The following is a 22,567-nucleotide window of genomic DNA, read 5'->3' as shown; positions in this document are numbered from 1 at the left end:
CCCCCAGACCACGAAAGGCCAAGTGATGGGGATTGTTTGCAGAGCGGTGGGTGGCATATGGCTCTAGTTAGTGAAAAGCTGGCATCCGACGCAACGTTGGACAAGGTCCTGCGCATCTGCTCGGGCCATCGGCCAATAAAAACCTGTACGGAAGGCCTTGCTAACAAGGGCCCGAGCTGCGGCATGGTGGCCGCCGAGACCAGCATGAATTTCAGCCTAGAGCTACCGCCCTCCTCCTCGGAGATACATCTTTGAAGGACTCCGGTAGCACTTTTCTTGTAGAGCTCTCCGTCGTGAACCTTGTAGGCCTTCGAACGCCGGACAATGCGGCGAGCCTTGTTCTGATCCTCAGGGAGTTCCTTCCTATTAAGGTAGGCCAAGTAGGGTTCAGTCCATGGGGCAATTACTGCCATAATGAGATGGGTCGGCGGTGTTATTTCGGTGGCTGAGCCCCGGATGATATCGGTGTGTTCGGAATCTGGGGTTGTGTTCGGGTCCGGACTAGTGTCGCCGCTCTCCCCTTGCCACACCACGGATGGCTTAAAAATCCTTTCCAGAAAGATGTTAGGTGGAACGGGGTCGCGCTTGGCGCCGATGCGAGCAAGGACGTCCGCCGCTTGATTACTTTCTCGAGCCACGTGATGAAATCGAGCCCCTCGAACCGAGCCGACATTTTCAGGACGGCATTGCGATAAGCCGCCATCTTCGGATCTTTGGCGTCAAAATCTCCGTTTATTTGAGATATTGCGAGGTTTGAGTCCCCACGCATTTCTAGGCGTTGTATGCCCATGGAGACGGCCAACCGAAGACCATGCAATAAGGCCTCATATTCGGCTGCGTTGTTGGAGTCTGTATATAATATCTGGAGTACGTACTGGACTACATCTCCAGTGGGGGACGTTAAAACGACGCCCGCTCCTAATCCTGCCAGCATTTTGGAGCCATCGAAATACATGACCCAGTTGGAATATGTGTCGTACTTCTTAGGGAGTTCGGCCTCTGTCCATTCGGCGATGAAGTCCGCCAATACTTGGGATCTAATGGCTCGACGTGGTTTGTATGTTATGTCGAATGGAAGGAGCTCAATGGCCCATTTGGCAATCCGGCCCGTAGCATCGCGGTTGTTTATTATATTATTGAGTGGTACTTCGGAAGCCACCGTGATCGAACACTCTTGAAAATAGTGTTGCAGCTTCCGGGATGCCATGAAGACCGTGTATGGTATCTTTTGATAATGGGGGTACGGGATTTGCATGCTGTGAGAACAGTGGATACGTAATATGCCGGCTTCTGAAGCGGGAACTTGTGTCCGACCTACTCTCGCTCAACAATGAGCACAGCGCTCACCACCTGGTGTGTGGCCGATATGTATAATAGCATGGGTTCGCCGACGTTTGGCACGGCCAGGATTGGGTTGCTCGCTAGGAGGGCTTTTATTTCTTCCAGTCCAGCCGTTGCCGCATCCGTCCACTCGAAGTGATCGGTGCGCCGGAGTAGGAGGTACAGTGGCAATGCCTTTTCTCCCAATCTGGAGATAAAGCGGCTTAACGCTGCCACACATCCGGCTAGTTTTTGGACCTGTTTAAGATCTGTTGGTCTAGCCAATTGCGACAAAGCTCGGATTTTGGCTGGATTTGCTTCGATTCCTCTGCTGGAAACAATGGAGCCTAGTAGTTTTCCGGCAGGGACGCCGAAAACACACTTTTCTGGATTGAGCTTAATGTCGTATGCACGGAGGTTGTTGAATGTGAGACGTAAATCGTCTATTAGTGACTCGACGTGCCTGGTTTTGATGACGACATCATCTACATATGCTTCAACTGTCTTGCCGATCTGCTTCTCCAAGCATGTTTGAATCATGCGTTGGTAGGTGGCGCCAGCATTTTTGAGCCCAAAAGGCATAGTGTTGAAGCAAAAAGGCCCATATGGGGTAATGAATGCCGTGGCGGCTTGATCGAACTCCTTCATCTTGATCGGATGGTATCCGGAGTATGCGTCGAGAAAACACAGCGAGTCGTGTCCTGCGGCAGCGTCAATGATCTGATCGATCCGGGGGAGGGGGAAGGGATCCTTGGGGCAAGCCTTGTTGAGGTCTTTGAAATCGACACATAGGCGCCAGGATTTATCCTTCTTTGGTACCATCACTAGGTTTGCTAGCCAGTCCGGGTGTTTTATTTCTCTGATGAATCCGGCTTCGAGTAACTTGGCTAGCTCTTCTCCCATAGCTTGTCGTTTGGGTTCAGAAAAACGCCGCAGTGTTTGTTTGACCGGTTTATATCCCTTTAAGATATTGAGGCTGTGTTCGGCTAGCCTGCGTGGGATTCCTGGCATGTTAGAAGGGTGCCAGGCGAATATGTCCCAGTTTTCACGCAGGAACTCTCGTAGCGCGGCATCGACCGTTGGATCGAGTTGTGCCCCAATAGATGCTGTCTTGTTGGGGTCTGTTGGATGGACCTGGAATTTGACTATTTCCTCTGCCGGCTTGAAGGAGGTGGATTTGGGTCGTTTGTCTAGGATCACATCGTCCCTGTCCACCGTGGAGCGCAGTGTGGTTAACTCTTCGGCCGCGAGGGCTTCAGATAATGCCTCAAGGGCGAGGGATGCGGTTTTATTCTCGGTGCGGAGTGCTATGTCCGGATCACTGGCGAGAGTGATTGTGCCGTTGGGCCCGGGCATCTTAAGCTTCATGTATCCGTAATGAGGTATAGCTTGGAAGCGTGTAAATGCATCTCGCCCCAAGAGGGCGTGATATCCGCTGTTGAAAGGGGCCACTTGGAAGGTTATCTCTTCGGACCGATAATTCTCCGGCGTACCGAATACCACGTCAAGTGTGATTTTTCTGCACATCGTGCCTCCCGACTGGGAATGATTCCTCGGAAGGTGGTGCTGCTTTGCTCAATACGGCTCCTGTCTATTTCCATTTTATGGAGTGTGTCCTCATAAATGAGGTTCAGTCCGCTGCCACCGTCCATGAGAACCTTGGTGAGCCGAAAGCCGTCCACGATTGGACTGAGGACCAAGGCGGCTGGTGCTCGTACTGTCCTGTATTTTGGTTCGTCGCTGGCATTAAAAGTTATAGCCGTGTCATTTCAAGGGTTTATTTCTGCGATTTGGCAGACTTCAGCGAGTTCGCGGAGTGCCCTTTTGCGCCTATTGTTTGAAGCGAATGTCTCGAAGACCGTCAGTACTTTGGGGTCGTCGTCTTCTGGGGGGTGTTGTTCTTGTGTATTATTGGTGAGGATATCTTCGCCGCTCTTGGCCACTTGCCGGAGTATCCAACATGCTCTAAGGCTGCGGGTTGTTATGTTATTCGGTGTTGCGTGTATTTTGCATGGCCCATCGAGCAATCCTTCCAGAACGGTTTCGCGCCCCGTAGTGGATTTGTATTTCTTTACTATTGGGTCAGGCGTGCCACGAGGGTGCACCCTTTTCGCTTGAACGAGGGGTTGAGTGTGGACCGATGGTTCCCAACGGGCTGCCTGAGTTTTCCAGGCGCTTTCCATTGCGCTGTACTTCTGTACGATAGTTGCCAGGTCAGCAAAGTGTAATATGCGACGGCGGTTGATGGAGTTGAGGATTCCTTCATCCATGCAATTGTTTCGGAACGCTGAGATTGCTTCCTCGTCGCGGCAATCTTTAATCTTGTCTTTGACAAGAAGGAATCTGGCCCAGAAGTGGTGGACCGTTTCCTGAGACTACTATTGTATGCTCATGAGAGCGCTTATATTTGGGTGGGTGGGTGGTTTTAAATCCAAACCCTGACCCAATTTTGGATCCGGAATCTGAAGGTCGTCCGAATTTAACAGATCGGGCTCCGGGATATCCACTGATTTCTTGGGTCCGTCGTCCGATTCTACGTTCGGAGGGCAGGATGCATCTCCTCGCAGGTGGGTGTCCGGTTCTTTGAGATCAGAGATCCGGACATAGTCCGTCCTTAGTATGGAGGAAGAGTTGTCGTCTTGCTCCTCGACTACCACTATCTGGTGGGTGATCGGCAAAGATTTGATTTATCACGAGATCGTAATGGCTAAACCCTAAAAGTCTAGCCTGTATGACTATGGTAATGAGTCTCTCCCCTCTAGACTAAGTCCTCCGGTTTATACAGACACCGGGAGGATCTAGAGTTACACAAGGTCGGTTACAGAGAAAGGAATCTACATATTTGATCGCCAAGCTTGCTTTCCACGCCAAGGAGAGTCCCATCCGGACACGGGTAGAGTCTTCGGTCCTTGTATCTTCACGGCCCATCAGTCCGGCCCATGGCTAACAGGCCGGACGCCTGAGGACCCCTTAGTCCAGGACTCCCTCACCCATATCTTTTGCCGGGGGTGCCCGAACCCCTTCTGGTGACCCGATAAGTACCCGGTGCTTCCTGGAACACTTCCGGTGTCCGAATACCATCGTCCTATATATCGATCTTTACCTCTCGACCATTTCGAGACTCCTCGTCAAACGTTAAGTGTGCGGACCCTACGGGTTCGAGAACTATGTAGACATGACCGAGACACCTCTCCGGTCAATAACCAACAGCGGAACCTGGATGCTCATATTGGTTCCCACATATTCTACGAAGATCTTTATCGGTCGTACCGTAATGACAACATACGTTATTCCCTTTGTCATCGGTATGTTACTTGCCCGAGATTCGATCATCGGTATCTTCATACCTAGTTCAATCTCGTTACCGGCAAGTCTCTTTACTCGTTCCGTAATACATCATTCCGCAACTAACTCATTAGTCACATTGCTTGCAAGGCATATTATGATGTGCATTACCGAGAGGGCCCAGAGATACCTCTCCGATACTCGGAGTGACAAATCCTAATCTCAATCTATGCCAACCAACAAACACCTTCGGAGATACCTGTAGAGCATCTTTATAATCATCCAGTTACGTTATGGCGTTTGATAGCACACAAGGTATTCCTCCGGTATCCGGGAGTTGCATAATCTCATAGTCAAAGGAATATGTATAAGTCATGAAGAAAGCAATAGCAATAAAACTTAACGATCATTATGCTAAGCTAACGGATGGGTCTTGTCCATCACATCATTCTCCTAATGATGTGATCTCGTTCATCAAATGACAACACATGTCTATGGTAAGGAAACTTAACCATCTTTGATTAGCGAGCTAGTCTAGTAGAGGCTTACTAGGGACACGGTGTTTTGTCTGTGTATTCACACATGTATCAAGTTTCCGGTTAATACAATTCTAGCATGAATAATAAACATTTATCATGATATAAGGAAATATAAATAACAACTTTATTATTGCCTCTAGGGCATATTTCCTTCACAACTCGGGCTGAGTGAGTGTCGAGTACTGCATGGCACCACCAATGGACCGGTAGAAGGAGGCATCCAGGACGGGAGCACCATTAGTAGTAGATAGCTTGGCCTTCGTGTCGACACGCGTGGCCGCGGGCTTGCAATTAAGCATGCCAACGCGGTCAAGTAGCTCATGAGCAGACTCCCGCCGATGAAGGAATAAGCCATCCTCACGCCGTACCACCTCGATGTCCAGGTAGTAGTGAAGAGGCCTCAAGACCTTGATGATGAACTCTGCGCGAAGCTCGATGAGTCGTCGAAGGAGCGGTGGTGCATGCCATCAGGATGATGTTGTCGACGTAGAGCGACGGGTAGGCTGTAGCAACGCCCTATGTGTACACAAACAACGAGCCATCCGAGCGAGTGGAGCGAATCCCGAGCTGATGAAGAAAGGTCGTGATGCGCTGTCACCGGACACGCGGCGCCTGCTTGAGTCCATACAAGGAGCGAGAGAGCAAGCAAACATGATCGGGATGCGCGTCGTCGATGAAGCCGGTGGGCTGCTGGCAGAAAACCTGTTCATCAAGATGATCGTGAAGAAATGCATTGGAGACATCCATCTGATGAACGGGCCATGCACGCGACACGTCGAGCTGAAGAATGGTGCGGATCGTGGCCGGTTTGACAATCGGAGCAAAGGTGTCGGTAAAGTCAACACCCGCACGCTGCCGAAAATCGCGGACCACCCAGTAAGCCTTATACCGCTCGAGCGTACCATCGGGACGGAGCTTATGCCGGAACAACCATTTTTGCCGCTGACGACATTAGCATGTGGGGGTCGACGTACAAGCTGCCACGTCCTCTTTTCAACATGAGTGATATGTATAGTACTCACAAAGACGTACGTACTACTTTTGGTGTACCCTCGCTTGAGGGCAAATTCCGGCATATGCAAACGCCTTTCGCTGTTCTCTCTGATCATTGAAAGCGTAAACTGCAGCCTCTTCGTCCTGCTCCCCTCCTCGGGCCCTCGTCTGCGCCTTCGCCATGGGTCCGCACGGGAACCGGCTGCTCCCCATTCTCCTGGCCCTCGTCGCCGCGGCGGGGCCCGCGCCGTCGTCCGTCGCCGGTGACGACAGGGCGGTGGCAGAGGTCTCCGGCGCGCCGGAGGGGGTCGTGTGGGCGGCCCAGCTCTCGGATCTCCACTTCAGCGTGCACCACCCGGAGCGCGCCTACGACTTCAGGCGATACGTCGGCCCGGCGCTCGCCATGGTCAACCCCGACCTCGTCTTCATCACCGGTGACCTCACCGGTGCGTTGTACATATCTCCCTCTATCGCCCCCTTCCTGTTCCTTACTCCTGTTGATCCTTCCCCGTGTTCGGGGTGAATGGATGATGTGATGTTTAATCTAGTTGGAGTGGTTCTTTGATGTTCGGTAGAACTTGGTTGATGCGTGGGGATAGTTCAGAAAAAATTCAGAGACTAATGAGGCTTCAGTTTTAGCAAATGTGGTAAATGGATGGGTGGTTCGTTAAGGCACTGTAATTGATGGTGCCTAGGAGCAGAAACTTTTATCTAAAATCTACTCCTTATTACATTTATAATTAGTACACTGCTAGAACCTTCTAGTGTATTGCTGTATCTACGATGCTATTGAACTGAATTTCAGTATTGCAATCACAATTTAAGGAGCTGCGATAGTGAGATACAGCATTAACAGTGGAGGCAGTTGGGTACTTTTCGGTTCATGCTAAAACCAGATAGGTTGAAAATTTAAGTACTGAATTCACAGTTTAAGTACTCCCTCCGTCTCAAAATAAGTGTCTCAACTTTAGTACAACTTTGTAACTTTGTACTAACTTAGCATCAGACCGACGGAGGGAATAGAATCTAGCATCAGACCTGTTACAACTTACAACCCAACATGAACTGTAACTGAGGCGACTAAGTAATAAAGGCCTAAAGTTCGAAGTTGCAAAAATCAGACATAGAACCACAATCAACATAGTCATTTGTTGTCAGTTGTCACAGACTCTTTTAATATCACATGTATTAAGGCGCGGACTACTGACGAACTTAAAATAACCAACATATGATCGGAAATTTTTGCTTGAATAAACAGCTGCTTTGCTTTTCTGGTTCCAACCTCTTCACTTGTAACTAGGCAGTTGCAATCAGCACTACAGCTGATCTTCACCGCCCTCAAAACCTCAACCAACTAACCACTTTCTAATTTGGGAAGACGTGAAACCAGCTGCATTCATTTCGAAAGGTGTCCATATACCAAATACTCCCTCCGTCCCATAATGTAAGACGTTTTTTGACACTAGTGTAGTGTCAAAAAACGTCTTACATTATGGGATGGAGGGAGTAGTTTATAGATGATTATGTATTGGGATTTATCTCAAGTACTATTTTTATTTTGTGATTAGAGGGGAAAAGCAAAGATCTGCTTACAATGAAGCAAAATGAGGTGGAGTGGATGGAATATAGTAGTACGATGAAGGATGTCATTGAGAGTAGCAAGCTTCCAAGAAAAAAATTCTATGATCTGAGAGGAAACCATGATAGCTTTGGTGTACCTATGTCTGGTGGGGACTATGACTTCTACGAGAAATATAGCATCAATGCTAACCTGAGACGACAGGGGCGCGTGCAAAGCATCACTTTGGAGGTCAGTGTTTCTTATATACATCCTATTGCTTATTATTTCTTTAGCACTTTCTAGTTAAATTGTACTGCAAATGATTAGTTTTGATTGCATTTTCTGAATACGCTTGGCATAACATATGGTAGATTGTGGATGGATCTGCAGAATGATGGCCGGAAGCATCTGTTTGTTGGCTTCGATAGCACAATGGAGATCGGACTTAGGGGCCCAACCAATTTATTTGGGCATCCTACTGACAAGCAGCTTATAGAACTGGACCAATCACTGTCGCAGTGGGACACTGACTTCAACAAGGCTCCAGTGACAAAAATTACAGTTGGGCACTTCCCGATGTCTTTCTCAGCATTGACAGAATCAGGAAAAAGTATCAAGGATGTCTTTCTAAAGCACTCATTAGCAGCATACTTGTGTGGACATCTTCACACAAGGTTCGGCAAGAATTTAAAGCGTTACTATCATCGAGCAACTCAGGAACCATCACTGTATGAACACTACTACCAGTCTAACATGCACCAAGGATATGCAATCCCGAGTGCTGAAGAGAACTGTTCTGAAGCAGCAGCACCTGTTGAGGAGTTCTGGGAGTGGGAGATTGGCGATTGGAAAAGGAGTAGAAGTATGAGGATATTAGCAATTGATGATGGATTTGTCTCCTTTACTGACATAGATTTCAGGTTAGGCTCAAAAAGTGTAATTATACTACCTACCTTCCCTCTGGACTCGAGATTTATGCAGAGAACATCTGCTCCTCGTGATTTCAAATGTCACACCATGGGAGCTTCAACTTTTGATACGGTGAGGGCGCTTGTATTCTCTCGACACGAGATAGTGACTGTCTCAGCAAAGATATATGACTCAAGGCCAGGAAACCTTGAAGTGGTATTCGACAGCGAAATGAAAAGAGTGAGTGCCAATGATTCTAGAGGAGATATGTATTTAATTCCGTGGAACTGGAGAGCATTTGCAGATCCTTCTCCAGATCGGTATTGGCTGCAAATCGAAGCGATGGATATAACAGGTGACATTAGTGTCAGCCAGTTGAGGCCATTCTCTGTGAATGGGTTGTTTGCAGAAGTTAACTGGACATGGAAGGAATTTTTCGTGATGGGCATCCAGTGGGCGTCGGTATATCATCCCGCACTGCAGTGCGTTCTTGCTCTGATTTTCGCACTGCTTCTTGTGCCACGAGCTTCAGTAGTGCTACTTAAGGATCAACAATCTGTGTACACATATCTGTGTGCGGACGGTAGTCAGTATACATCACTGAAGTACCTACTTGGTGGTTTTATCTGGCTTTTTGTTGAGCTGTCCAGGATGATTCTTGTGTGGTCTTTGCTGTTGGTGTATATAATCTATCTGTTGGTCTTCCCTTGGTTTTCTGGTCACCCTGTAACCGAGGACAGCAGCCTCGCATCCATGACATTCAGAGGTTGGGCTCTTAAAAATGGTATGAAAACTTTCCATGCCGGCACTCCAGACGTCATGGTCATCGTTCTACCTCACCTGTGTTTCGTGGTATTACCGACAATTGTGATTCTCGCCGCGATGGCTGCTGAGAGAACGACATTCCGAGAGCACTACCTCTCGCAGTCAGGAAAGAAGAAAGATGATCACCACCAAAAGAGCAGGAGAGAGGTAGGGCATGATAGCTTGTGGAGCGGTCGCTGGATAAGGAAAATCCTCATCGCTTTCTGCCTGGTGGTTCTGTGGAAACACTGGAAGGTATTACTATTTCCTTTCAGTCGATGCAAATCTTCTGTGACTGCGGGTTTTTTTTTTTTGCTACTCTGAAGATACTGATGACGCCTTTACAATCTTGCAGCTGTGCAGAGCTCTTATGAAGGCCTTTGCCATGGACCCTCTGCTCCATTCTCCGGTGCTCTTCTACTTCATACCGGCGCTCATGGCGTTTGCTGTCTACAGAACCTCGTCCATTTAGCTGTTTCGGGGCCCTGCTCGGAGCACCGTGCTATATTTGGGCGGAGTTGCAAAGGCACTGCAGACGAAGCACCGTGCTATATTTCGGCGGAGTTGCGAAGGCACTGCAGACGGAGCACCTAGAAGGCTAGAGCTCGCGGCTGAAGATTTTATTGGCTGGGTCACTCGTCTATTACATTTTTTTTGTTCTTTTGGAGAGGAGACCTGTTAGACCATCTATCTAACATGCATAAAATATATTGTCAGCATTGTACTACACATAATTTATGAAGGCTAAACACGCAATTTCTTCAGAACAGGGAGTTAAGGACTTGTTAACACTGGATGAAATTCTTTGACCCTTCAAACGCAGCGTTACTGTATTTGCAATGAGCAACACCATTCCGCGTCTGATGTTTGGGGTGGTGATATCGTCCGACTCACCTTCCATGGAAGCTTTAGCATGCCTATGATGAACAGTTTTTTTTGTTTGGTAAATAGAGTCAAGAAACCTCATTTTAGCTCAGAAATGGATGTTGCACTCCTCTTGTTCAGTACCTTGTCAACTGTAGGGGAAATTATGCATGTACACTCTCAGTTCAGTTCATCTGGAGTCTGGAGATTGGGAATTCCTCCCAGATTACAGGTTTTCCTCTGGCTGTACGCCGTTCGCCAACAATCGTCTTTTGAGCAGGGATAAACTGTCCAACCTGATCGTCTCTGGATGTTGCACTCTCAGGGATGAATTGTCAAAACGTCTTATATATACTCCCTCTGTCCGGACACGTGCTAGATACATTCGAACTAAATCCGGACAGAGGAAGTATGTTTTTTTGACGCATGTGCTTGCATCCGAAAACCTGATCGTCACTTTTTGGTCTCGTGGTAATGAGACCAGGATAGACTAGGAAAAAAAAAAGCACTGAGTGGAAGAAATCATACCGCCACGTGCCTACGCGATAGACAATGATAGATCCGCCGCCCTGGCACTGGCAGCACCGCAACAGGCAGGCAGAGTCCGCGCAGATTTGAATTTCGAAATCCCGATCTCACGCTCCCCAAACTCCTGTCGATCGTACGGCTGAGCGTAGCCCCCCGCTCCTCGAACCCCACGATCGGACGGCCGCGGAGCGGCCCCGCAGCCCGCAACCGTGTCCAGAAACCCTACGCCCCCACCCCCCGCACTACACAAACCCACGCTCCGCCGGCCGCCGCATCTCCCTCTCCCAGTTGCTACCCCCTGGCACAGCCCCAGCCCCCGCCCCAGGCGATCTCCCGGCGAGCCCTCTCCGCCCTCCCCACCTCGCCGCGCCGCCTCCGCCCCCGGTCGACGTAGCTGGCCTCGGGTGGAAGCGGCCGCCTCTATACCCTAGCCCCGAGCCTGACGCTGAAGCCGCCGCGGCCGCTGCCCCTCCCCGATTATATACGCTCGCCGCCGCCTGGATCCAAGGTGAGGAAACGCGAGCACGGGTCTCCATGCCCTGTTCGTCCCGCGAATCCACCCTAGACTCGCGACAGGATCGATGCGCCCCTCGCATCCCAATCTCAGATCTGCGGCCTCGTGCTTTCGAAATACTAGATATCTGTGAATCTGCTTGTCCCGCGCAGTTCTGTTGTTCTTCCTGACGGCACGGGCATTGGGCGCTGTGATGCGTGTACGGCGTGCCTGCGTACGCGCTGTTTTGCGCCGTAGCTACTAATGTAGTTGTCGGAACCAAGCTACTAATCTGTTTTGTTCTTCTTCTGGAACCTAGCCGAAGACAAGTAGTACGGTTCTGTGCCGCATATGTGTGCACGTACGGCTGGGTTGATTTCTAAGTACAGAGAGTTCTGCTTGCTTGTTTTGATTTTTATGCACAGATAGTACTACCTGCTTGCTTTTAGTTCTAACCTAAGCGGCCAATGTTGCTGGGTTCTTAATTAGTTAGGTGTCAACTTAGGTGCATATTACTACTAGTTATTTTCATTAGTCTGCTCAGTTATCTAAACCCTGCTAATCTGCTTTCGTTTTCATCATTCCAATCAACTCGAAAATTCTATGGGCCAAATCTACCTGGTAGTGTGTTAATTATCTACATGATCATTTCATCATTTGTAGCTAAAGCAGCATGTAATTGGATCCTTATTGTTAAACAGCATGTAAAGAATCTCTCAGACTTCAGTGGTATTCAGGACATTTATGCTCCACAGTTCAGACAGCTAGTTACCAAATGACTTTACTGCTTTCTCATAGCAGACAGCCCACAGCTACTACTTTCCTGCTGAGCCACAGCTGAACCAAACACAGCTGTAGTAACATTACACTTTTTTTTTCTTGTGTTGGGTTGAAGTCCCGTCATGTTGTAACTGCCAGTTGTGTCATTGATTTCCCATGTAAAACAATCACTTTGAGCGAAATGCTTGTCTTTACCAATTGACGATGTTGTCTGTCAACTGTAGACTTAACTATGTTTTGCTACTTGGTGTTTTGTTGTATCCTTGGTCATAGTAGTGTTGGGTACCCTCAGGGACTGGCCCTTCAATTGCTCCACTAATTTCATTGTTTATACTTATTAATAGTCCATTACTTTCTGTAATCTGGGATCATGCTAATTCCTACACTTGTTGATTTACCAGTAGGTTATTGTGTGAAGTGCCACGTGTCCACATGGCTTCAGCGGCGCAAGATTTCCAGCCCCGGACATTCTCCATCAAACTGTGGCCACCTAGTGAAAGCACTCGTCTGATGCTTGTAGAGAGGATGACCAAGAACCTGTCCTCCGAGTCAATCTTTTCCCGCAAGTATGGCCTTTTGGGCAAAGAAGAGGCCCATAAGAATGCCAAAAGGATTGAAGAGATGTGCTTTGCTTCTGCAGATGAGCATTTCAAAAAGGAGCCTGATGGTGATGGGAGTTCTGCTGTCCAGCTATATGCAAAAGAAACAAGCAAGCTGATGCTGGAAGTCCTGAAAAAAGGTCCAGTGACGACTGCAGAACCAGAAGCGCCTGTTATTGATACACCTATTGAGCCTGCTGATACTGTGTTTGATATATCTGGTGGCAAGCGTGCTTTCATTGAGGCGGACGAAGCAAAGGAACTCCTGAGTCCACTAACAGAACCAGGAAACTCATATAGCAGGATTTGCTTGAGCAACAGGAGCTTTGGTATTGGTGCTGCCAATGTTGCTGGGCCAATTCTTGAATCAATAAAATCTCAGCTCAAGGAGGTAGATATCTCAGATTTTGTCGCCGGAAGACCTGAGGATGAAGCCCTTGATGTGATGCGGATATTCTCCAAAGCTTTAGCAGGGTCTGTACTGAGATACCTGAACATCTCTGACAATGCTTTGGGCGAGAAGGGTGTGAGGGCATTCACAGAGCTGCTAAAATCACAGGGCGACCTGGAAGAACTATATGTGATGAACGATGGTATATCAGGGGAAGCTGCTAAGGCTCTGTCTGAGCTTATTCCTTCAACTGAGAAGCTTAAGGTTCTCCACTTCCACAACAATATGACTGGTGATGAAGGTGCTATGTTCATTGCTGAGATGGTCAAGCGTTCTCCAAATCTCGAGAGTTTTAGGTGCTCAGCAACCAGGATAGGATCTGACGGTGGAGTGGCATTGGCCGAGGCCCTGGGGACATGCACTCGTCTGAAGAAGCTTGATATCAGGGACAACTTGTTTGGCGTCGAGGCAGGGGTGGCTCTCAGCGAAACCCTTCCAAAGCTTGGAGATCTTGTTGAGCTGTACCTCAGCGACCTCAATCTCGAGAACGAGGGCACCATAGCAATCGTGAATGTCCTCAAAGAGTCTGCACCTCAGCTGGAGATCCTTGAGATGGCAGGAAATGAGATTACCGCCGAGGCGGCCAAACCTTTGGCGGAATGCTTGACCGCAATGCAGTCGCTCAAGAAGCTGACCTTGGCTGAGAATGAGCTGAAGGATGCCGGGGCGGCGGCGGTCGCGAAGTCTCTGCAAGAGGGCCACCCAGATCTGAAGGAGCTTGACGTGAGCACCAACCTGTTTCAGAGGTCTGGAGCCCGCTGCTTTGCTCAGGCGGTCGCAAACAAGCCAGGCTTTGTGCTGCTGAACATGAACGCGAACTACATCCCAGACGAAGGGATTGATGAGGTGAGGAAGATCCTGAAGGCAGGCGAGAATTCGGCGGACGTGCTTGGCCCGCTGGACGAGAACGAGCCCGAGGGGAACCCTGATGACGAGGACGAAGAGGAGGATGATGATGATGAGGCAAAGTATGGGGACGATAATGGGAAGGATGCTGGTCTCGGCTCGAAGCTGCAGGACCTGAAGGTGGAGGCGGAGGAGGACTAGGCCCGCCACTATCTTTTGCTCCGGTCTTGGGTTCTGAAATGTTTGGTGTACCGGCTGGAATTTCGCATAAAAGAGAAGGAACACCTCGCTGTGGCCCGGCTCAATTGATTTTGAACCGAGCCAAGCGGCCTGTTGCTGTGGTCTGGCGGTTCGGTTTATCTGTAACTTTGTTGGAACTTCCTTTCATGTTTTTAGCACCGTCTTGGTTCTGTGGGAGAACTTGCGTGGTCAAGGTCAAGCCTGGACCCTTTAAAAATTTAAATCCGTGGAATATTTGGCATGGCATGTGTTTGTTTGCTGTGATATGCTGGGAACCTATCTATGCTGTGATGTCTCTTTCGGAGCTGTGAGTATCTGTGTGATATTATCATTTGGTTGCTGCATATGACCTTTGATGAGGTCCAAGGGCGTGGCGCCCCATGTAAGCTCTGCGAGTTATCTTGCCCCGTGCAGGGATGGGCGATTCCGATATCCAATCCCTGTGCACTTGACCAAGCACGGAAATGGCGAGTTCGTCACGTTCCGTGTTGGTGACTTGGTGCTGAAAAACCCTGACCTGTATAAATCGCTTGTGTCGGGTACGCTTGCCGCGATTTGGAGCTTGAGCAGGAGCATGTTCCGGCTCTCTGATAAAGAGTAGTCATCGATAGACTCCCACACTGCATCATCCCTTTGTTGGAATATTCCATCTGTGAAGGATGTGGATCAATGGTTGCCCATATCCAAGTATCTACACAAAGAAAGTAGTGGTCTAAACGCTCATATATTTCTTTAGGGAGGGAGTAACTCACAAGGGAGGAAGTATATATATCTCCAAAGCAACGGTCGAGTTCGTCACGCTTCAGAAACCTTATCACTGCGCAGCGTGCGTTGTGGAAAGCGGAAAGCGGATCCCCGAGCGAGCACGTGAAAGCAGCAGCTTCGGATCTCATGGTCTGGTTTTTCCACAAAGAAAATGCCGAGTCTGATAAACCGTGCCAAAATTCCCCTGCCGTTCACGGGTTCGCACTCGAGGCTGTATTTGGTTTATCTCTAACTTCGTCTCTAACTTCGGTTGGAACCTTTTTCTTTTCATGTTTTAGCACCGTCTTGGACTCTTGGTTCTCTGCTCGTGGTCTGGCCCTTTAAATCATCAAACTGTGATATGCTGGGAACCGCCTATCTATATGCTGTGACCTCTCTTTCGAATTTTGATACCTGTGGCGTGCATTTTTCTTCTTGCTTGGGCGCTGCGTATGTCCGCAGCGGCAACAAATTTTGATTTACGTACCGTGCGGTTTGTACAGAGAACAATACAACCGCTCGAAATGCAGAGTGGGAGCTTCAGCAGGAGCGCTAGCTCTTGGACAACAAGAGAGCAGTCATCTATAGACTCCTACGCTGCATCATCCCTTTGTTGGAATATTCTGTCTGGATTACATGAACGATGGATCAACGATTCCAGATATCCCGTCCCGTGCAAGGGTGAATTCGTCACGCTGCACAAACCTTTGTTTTTTTCTTTCATGGTAATACGTGTCCCGTTCATATGATAAAGATCGAACTATAAGTCACGTAAGAACCGACATGACAAAACTGAAAAGATAGCAGAACATCTCTGAGTTTGACACCGACGTCCATCACCTGTCTCCGGCACCACCACAGCAGCCACCGAAGTATAGAATGGTGGATCACCTCCTCACCCGAGCTCGACGCAGCTCCATTGCTGATGTGCAGCTTTGCGGACCTCCAAGGTGGCTCCCCAAAAGTGAAGCCATTGCCGTTGAACGAATCAGACCGGGACAACACCTCGAACACGTCATCGAACTCTAGATCTGACACCCCACCACGACTAAGACGCCGAAGGAGGAAATCACACCTGACATCCATCAACCACGAACCCATCACACGTTCCGTCTTCTAGATGTTGTCGATGCAGATCACAATCTGCATTCGCTTCCGGACTACCTCCCAAGCTCCGCGCCGGCGTTGAAGCAGACGCCGTTGCGACGGCGAAGCCCGAAGACACATGCCCACCACGATGATGCCCCCGCCGCCACACCATCCTTACTTGAACAGACTGGATTTCAAATCCATCTCCAATAATAGGACCAATCGTCTCATCGGAGTAGGATCCGGAAAAAAAATTATTCAGCGCCGCCGTCGCCGAATCTTAGACGATGAACAACCTAACAAATTAAGCTAATTTTGCCTAAAACTATCCGGCAACCTCCCTCAGCGCCGATGACCGAGGTCGTCGACGGAGGGGAGTCGCCGGAGAACGGCGGCGAAGCGCGAGTCCCAGACGGCGGAATGCTAGATCGCTTTTCCTGCCTTCTGGAGGAAGATTATAATAACGATTTCTTCTGCTACTCCTTTATGCGATCGCTGTCGAATATATGCACGGCGTGCGTGGTAGAATGTCGCAGATCCCGTCCTGCTTTTCCCCGGGCACGTCAAAGTAGGATCCATCCCCAACTCTTCTGGAGCTCTTGCTTTTTCCACAAAGAAAATGCCGAGACTGCTAAACCGTGCCAAAATTCCCCTGCTGTTCACGGGCATCCATCCCTTTCCGCCCGCCACGGTACCTTACCTTGGACACGGCGCCGTGGCGCGAGCCGGACGAGAGACGACAATGCAAGCCCTTGGCGCCATCGCCCCATCGACGGACGGACGGACGGACGTCCATGCCTCCCCGAGAAACGCCGCGGGCAGCGGGCTCACTCGCGCTGTCACGCGAGCCAAGAACCGGATGCGGCATGGCTAGATAGATACTGGTACTGGTAGGAGAGAAAGCGACGCGGGGTATCTGCGGCTGCAGCGCCGATGCTGAGGCGAGAGGAGACGAGTCGCTCGCTGCATGAAAGCCACTTGCACGGCTCCGGCTCTTGAAACCGATGCGCGCGCGATGGACACAAGAGCAAGCTTGTCTGGCTCCTCATTGCTGTTGATCAGCGTTCGACAGCGACAAATTACTCGTTTCCTCCGGATTGTTTTATGCGTGCGTGCGTGCGTGCGCTAGGACGGCGGCGGCAATGGTGGAGACGTTGACGGTGCTCCCCTCACCAACAGGTGCTTGGCGAATGGACGGGCTGGAGAATGTCGAGTTTGGTTGCACCATTTGTTCTTTAATTGGAGTATTGTTTTATTAAGCTGTCAACTTCTTTGGCACAAATAGAGGCCGATTTTCTATTGCTTCCTACGCAGGCCCAGATGATTTTCGGTAAATAAATCAGTTTAATCAGGAACGAATGTTTACTTGGTTCAGAATTATGGATGTTTTTGTTTTTTGTTTTGCGGGAACAGAGCTATCGATATTGTTCCCTGAATCAATGCCTGGAAGAGGTACGGTCCAAAACAACACGAGGTTCTTCCTCTAATCACTCGAAACAACACCTATTTATAATAATATACAAAAAAAAAAAAATCATCAACAGAAATGTAAAAGAAACACATGTCTGAAAACGTTCGGTTAAAGCAGCTTATAAGCTTTGGAAGCGTGCGTGCAGTCCTAAGGTTCTTTGCAACTTTCTTTGTTCCTTTATTACACTTCAAAGTTCACATAAATTTTTTAGTAAAGTGCAAAGGAGTTCTAACTTTCTGCATCTCTTTTTTTTTCAAGAAAAAAAACTTTTTGCATCTGTCGTCAACTAATAAACAAGGAAGCAATCATATGAAACAGCCCAGCAGATACAGCACATATTCCTCAGCAACCATTCACTTCACGCAACATCACAATATTACCCCCGTTTAATATCCTAAAGCAGCTCAGAAATGAACTTTTTATGGATGTTTCCTACAATACATACCGCAAGTGGATATTACTTATCCTGAGCATCACAACACTTTCTCCTAGGAAAAAAAAAGCATCACAACACTTTCAGCAATTGAGATGTTCACATATGAGTTTGCTTGTCAAAATTTGAGAAGAGATACCACCTTTGGAGCTACTACATCTGTACTAGTTTACTAGTCCCTCTCGTATTTTGGGTCACATTTTGACAATGATTTTAACTAATACTCCATCTGTTCCATAACGTAGCACGTAATTACATTCAGTATACTTATTCGATGTACTAATATCTTATATTATGGGAAGGAGGGAGTACGTTTTAAGCTGCCAACTTCTTTTGCGCAAATGGAGGCCGATTTTCCGTTGGTTCCTACGCAGATCATGATGATTTTCGGTAAATAAATCAGTTTAATCAGGACCAAAACGTAATAGCATCGGACGAATGCTTTTTTTTGCAAGAAAACTTCCTATCTATTGATTTTCAATCATGACAGTACAATGAACACTAAAATAATAAAAATTACATCCATATTCGTAAATCACCTAGCGACGACTACAAGAACTGAACCGAGCCGAAGGCGCGCCGCCGTCATTACCCCTCCCTCGCCGGAGCCGGGCAAAACTTGTTATAGTTGACAGTCGGGAAGTTAACAATGTTTACTTGGTTCAGAACTATAGATTTTTTTTCGGGAACAGAACTATAGATCTTTTTCGGTCCAAAACAACATGAGATTCTTCTAATCACTCTAAACAACGCCTATAATACACAAGACGAAAATAATCATCATAAGAGCATCTCTAGTAGTACCCCTAAACCCCCAAATCTGTAAAAATAACTGCTTTTTTACAGTTTGGACGGAAAAAAGTGCGTAGACTAGACCTCTTTAACCCTTAGACCCTCAAATTTTTTTAGAGGCCCAACCCGGAAACACATCTCCAACCTGTAGAAGTGAGGGTTTGGGAGGAAAACAGGGGTCGACCTGCAATCGTAGCAACGACGTGCGGAAGGGAAGTTTCATCCTCCCAACCTCCGCGCCGCCGCGCGGATCCGGCCACCCGCCCGCCGTCCGCCGCCATCCCCGCCGTCCCACCGGCGCCTCACGCCTCGGTCGCGTCCATCCCCGGCCCCGGACGGCAGTGCCTCCTCCTCTCCGCGCGGATCGCCGCCCCTGCCCGCCCTCCGCCCCGCCGCGGTCTTCCCCGGCCCCGGCCGCCGCGCGTCCTCCCCAACCCGCCTCGGCCGCGCCCCCGCCACGCCTCGGCCTCCGCCCCGCCGCGTCCTCCCCAACCCACCTCTGCCGCGCCCCCTGCCCGCCTCGGCCTCCGCCCCGCCGTCCTCGCCCGGCGGCGCCGTCCACGCCACGCCTCGGCCGAACCCCCGCGCCGCCGCCTCGGCCTCTGCTCCGCCTCGGCCGCGCCCCCGCGGCGTCCTCGCCCGAAGGTATGTTAATTTTTTTTCTTTTTTGTTTCATTTTCTTTATTGTTTCAATTTGTAGCACTAAATATTGAATGCCTTTTGTAGATGGAGATGAACAACGATGACGTTGCCATGGACTCGTTTTCCGATTCGTCGGTTTGGTCGTCATCCGACGATTCGGACATTGACGAGTTGTTGCAAGACGACGACGTCGAGATGATGAGCCTCCTCGTCGACGTGCAAGCGATTGAAGACCGCGCGAAGCTGATGGATCAGAGGAGAGGGTCGAAGATGGGGCGAGTCACCATCTATCGGAACCGCGCTCTTGGGCACGAGCATTTGATGCAAGACTACTTCGACGAGGTACCTACATACCCTCCTCGCCTCTTCCGCAGAAGGTACCGAATGCGTCGTAGTCTTTTTGTGAAGATTGTCACCGATTGTGAGGCGGCCTCCCATTATTTCAAGCGTCGTAGATCCGCCGCCGGTATCATGGGGTTTAGTGCATACCAAAAGATATCGGCGGCAATGCGGGTACTCGCCTATGGCGTACCCGCGGACTATACCGACGAGTATCTTCGCATTGGACAAGATACAACCACAGAGTCCGTCCGTAGGTTTGCAAAGTTGGTTATCAAGTTGTATGGTGAGAAGTATCTTCGAGCACCAAACGAGGAAGATACAAAGAGACTGATGGAAATCAATGAAAAAGGGGGATGGCCGGGGATGCTAGGTAGTCTTGATTGCATGCATTGGACATGGAAAAATTGCCCAAAGGCATGGCACGGCATGTATTGCGGTAAAAGCCGTGATGCTACCATTGTGCTTGAGGCCGTAGCATCGGAGGACACATGGATTTGGCATGCATTCTTTGGGTTGCCGGGAACACTCAATGATATCAATGTCCTCAATAGATCTCCTTTGTTCAAAAGATTAATTTCTGGGGATGCTCCAGCTTGCAACTACAAAATCATGCACAATGAGTACTCAATGGGATACTATCTCACCGATGGCATCTATCCCGAATGGGCAACTCTTGTGAAGTCCATCAAGGAGAAAAATGGGGTGCCCTTAACAAGAAAAGAGGCTCATTTCACCAAGGCACAAGAGGCAGTCCGCAAGGATATTGAGAGAGCTTTCGATGTTTTGCAAGCAAGGTTTGCCATAGTTCGGGGTCCAGCTCGGTTTTGGGACAAAAAAACCTTGGTGAACATCATGAAATGTTGTGTGATTCTACACAACATGATCCTAGAGGATGAGAGAGGGTTAAACCTCCCTTGTTTCTATGACAATGTTGGTACCCGTGTGCAACCGGAAAGAAACCCTTCTCGCATACACGCTTTTCTTCAAGCACATCGTGAGATTGAGGATGCAACCACTCATGGTCGGCTCCGGGATGATCTAGTAGAGCACCACTGGCAGTTGGATGGGCGGCGCATTGGCCCATGATGTATCTTTGTTTTACTTTTCTATGTCCTATTTGATTCGAACAATTATTGTAATTTGCTCAAACATTGTTGTAATAATTTGAATGATTATTGTTTTATTCGGTGGTGTAATAATAACTAGAATGATTATTGTTTTATGTCAAATGTGATGGAATTTGTGATATGTCATATGATGAAATGTGATGAAATGTGTGATATGTGAAATGACAGTTTTAAAGGTTGGGGTTGAGGCAAAGACTAGAACCCTCAAATCCAACCCTTAAAGTAGTTTAAGGGTTGGGTTTGAGGGTTCTAGTCTTTGCCACTGTTTTTGAACCCTTAAAAATGCCAAAAACTGGCACTTCTCAACCCTTAAAACTGCTTTAAGGGTTTGAGGGTTTGAGGGTTTGAGGGTTCTACTAGACATGCTCTAAGAAACACATGAATATTCAGTTAAAGCAGCTTATAGTTTTGGAAGCGTGAAGTCATAAGGTTCTTTGCAACTTTCTTTGTTCCTTTATTGCACTTCAAAGTTCACATAAAAAATTAAGTAAAGTGCAAGGGAGTTCTAACTTTCTGCATCTGCGTCAACTAATAAACAAGGAAGCAATCATATGAAACAGCCCAGCAGATGCAACACATATTCCTCAGCAACCATTCACTTCACGAAACATCACAGTATTACCCCCGTTTAACATCCAAAAGCAGCTCAGAAATAAACTTTTTTAATGGATGGTTGGTACTACCAGAAATGTACTTACCCGGAGCATCACAACACTTACTCCTAGCAAAAAAAGCATCACAACACTTTCAGCAATTGAGATGTTCACATATGAGTTTGCTTGTCAAAATTTGAGAAGAGATACCACCTTTGGAGCTACTACCTCCGCCCTCATTTACTAGTCACTCTCTGCGTCGGGATCTCGTGGCGGGGGAGGCACACCTCCTTGCGGTGCGGCGCGGTGGCTACGGCACGAAGATTCTCCGAGGTTGCGTCTGTTGAGTAAATAGGCAATTTCTCCATTAAATTAATCCACGAGTAAATCACTAGCATGGCATTGACACAAATAAACGCATACTGATATTCAGTCAAGCTAGCACATACTACGCTAATTGCAGAAAGATCTACGTATAACGCTAGCATGGCTAAAACAGAAAACAGTAGGAGCGGGATAAACGAGTTATACCCTCCAGTAGGCCATGCAGAGGCCGCGGCTTTGGTGGCAGCAGCGGCATCCTCGGCGGCCTTCTTGTCGGCTTCAGTTTTCTCGGCGGCGGCACGTTCGGCGTCGATGTACATGGTGATGATGAAGGCGACGCGGACGTAGAGAAAGTAGACGATCGGAAGCGAGAAGTCGCGTAATCGCTGCCCAAAAACCTATTCGCCCCTCACCCCGTACAGGAACCAGAAGGGCGTGGTTTCGGAGACCTGCTCTCCCGTCGACCGTGTACGCGGCGGACGGGATGGAGTCACCGGCAGCAGCAGTAGCAAGGGAACGACGGTGGGCGTGCGCGTGGAGCAGATGTGATCTGTTCGTGGCGGCTAGGGTTAGGAGACACCACACACTTATATAGGCGCAGCCACGTGGAGAGACGTGGGCTCGACCCACGTCCGAGTCCGTGACAGCCCACGATCCGACGTCTCAGATCGTGGCCCAGCTGTCAGAGAACTCTTCGTTAGTGACTGGCAAAAATAAGCGCGTAGGTGTGAGCTCGGCTCGGCTCAATCCCGCAACCCGCGGCGCGGCGCGGCGTGACGAGGCGTGGCGTGGCGAGGC

The 22,567-nt window shown here is 49.0% G+C and overlaps 2 protein-coding genes across 3 annotated transcripts; both read left to right on the top strand.

Moving 5' to 3' along the window:
* The first annotated feature begins 6,222 nt into the window (after window positions 1-6,222).
* On the top strand, window positions 6,223-10,207 carry LOC123080075 (putative metallophosphoesterase At3g03305). The gene is made up of 4 exons (XM_044502945.1): window positions 6,223-6,583; window positions 7,706-7,947; window positions 8,089-9,666; window positions 9,767-10,207. The coding sequence occupies exons 1-4, from the start codon at window positions 6,319-6,321 to the stop codon at window positions 9,881-9,883; spliced, it is 2,202 nt and encodes a 733-aa protein (XP_044358880.1). The 5' UTR covers window positions 6,223-6,318; the 3' UTR covers window positions 9,884-10,207.
* An 823-nt stretch (window positions 10,208-11,030) lies between these two features.
* LOC123080074 (RAN GTPase-activating protein 2) lies at window positions 11,031-14,453 on the top strand. Of its 2 annotated transcripts, none has more exons than XM_044502943.1 (2): window positions 11,031-11,311; window positions 12,478-14,453. In XM_044502943.1, exon 2 carries the CDS (start codon window positions 12,509-12,511, stop codon window positions 14,171-14,173), a length of 1,665 nt encoding a protein of 554 aa, XP_044358878.1. In that variant the 5' UTR covers window positions 11,031-11,311; window positions 12,478-12,508; the 3' UTR covers window positions 14,174-14,453. The 2 variants fall into 2 exon arrangements, with proteins under 2 accessions (XP_044358878.1, XP_044358879.1); XM_044502944.1 differs by having other exon boundaries at window positions 11,056-11,311; window positions 12,481-14,453.
* Window positions 14,454-22,567: the final 8,114 nt, after the last annotated feature.

The sequence above is a fragment of the Triticum aestivum genome, chromosome 3D, assembly GCF_018294505.1.
Source record: "Triticum aestivum cultivar Chinese Spring chromosome 3D, IWGSC CS RefSeq v2.1, whole genome shotgun sequence".
Lineage (NCBI taxonomy): Eukaryota > Viridiplantae > Streptophyta > Magnoliopsida > Poales > Poaceae > Triticum > Triticum aestivum.
Note: the sequence above shows the minus strand (reverse complement) of the source record. Positions and strands in the feature narration are given on the sequence as shown.

Excerpts from the sequence above, each read along its gene's own strand:
- LOC123080074 (XM_044502943.1), top strand. The coding sequence starts at position 12,509 with ATGGCTTCAGCGGCGCAAGATTTCCAGCCCCGGACATTCTCCATCAAA.
- LOC123080075 (XM_044502945.1), top strand. The coding sequence starts at position 6,319 with ATGGGTCCGCACGGGAACCGGCTGCTCCCCATTCTCCTGGCCCTCGTC. Across the intron at positions 6,584-7,705 it reads CATCACCGGTGACCTCACCG|AGGGGAAAAGCAAAGATCTG; the intron begins GTGCGTTGTACA and ends TTTTGTGATTAG. Across the intron at positions 7,948-8,088 it reads TGCAAAGCATCACTTTGGAG|AATGATGGCCGGAAGCATCT; the intron begins GTCAGTGTTTCT and ends ATGGATCTGCAG.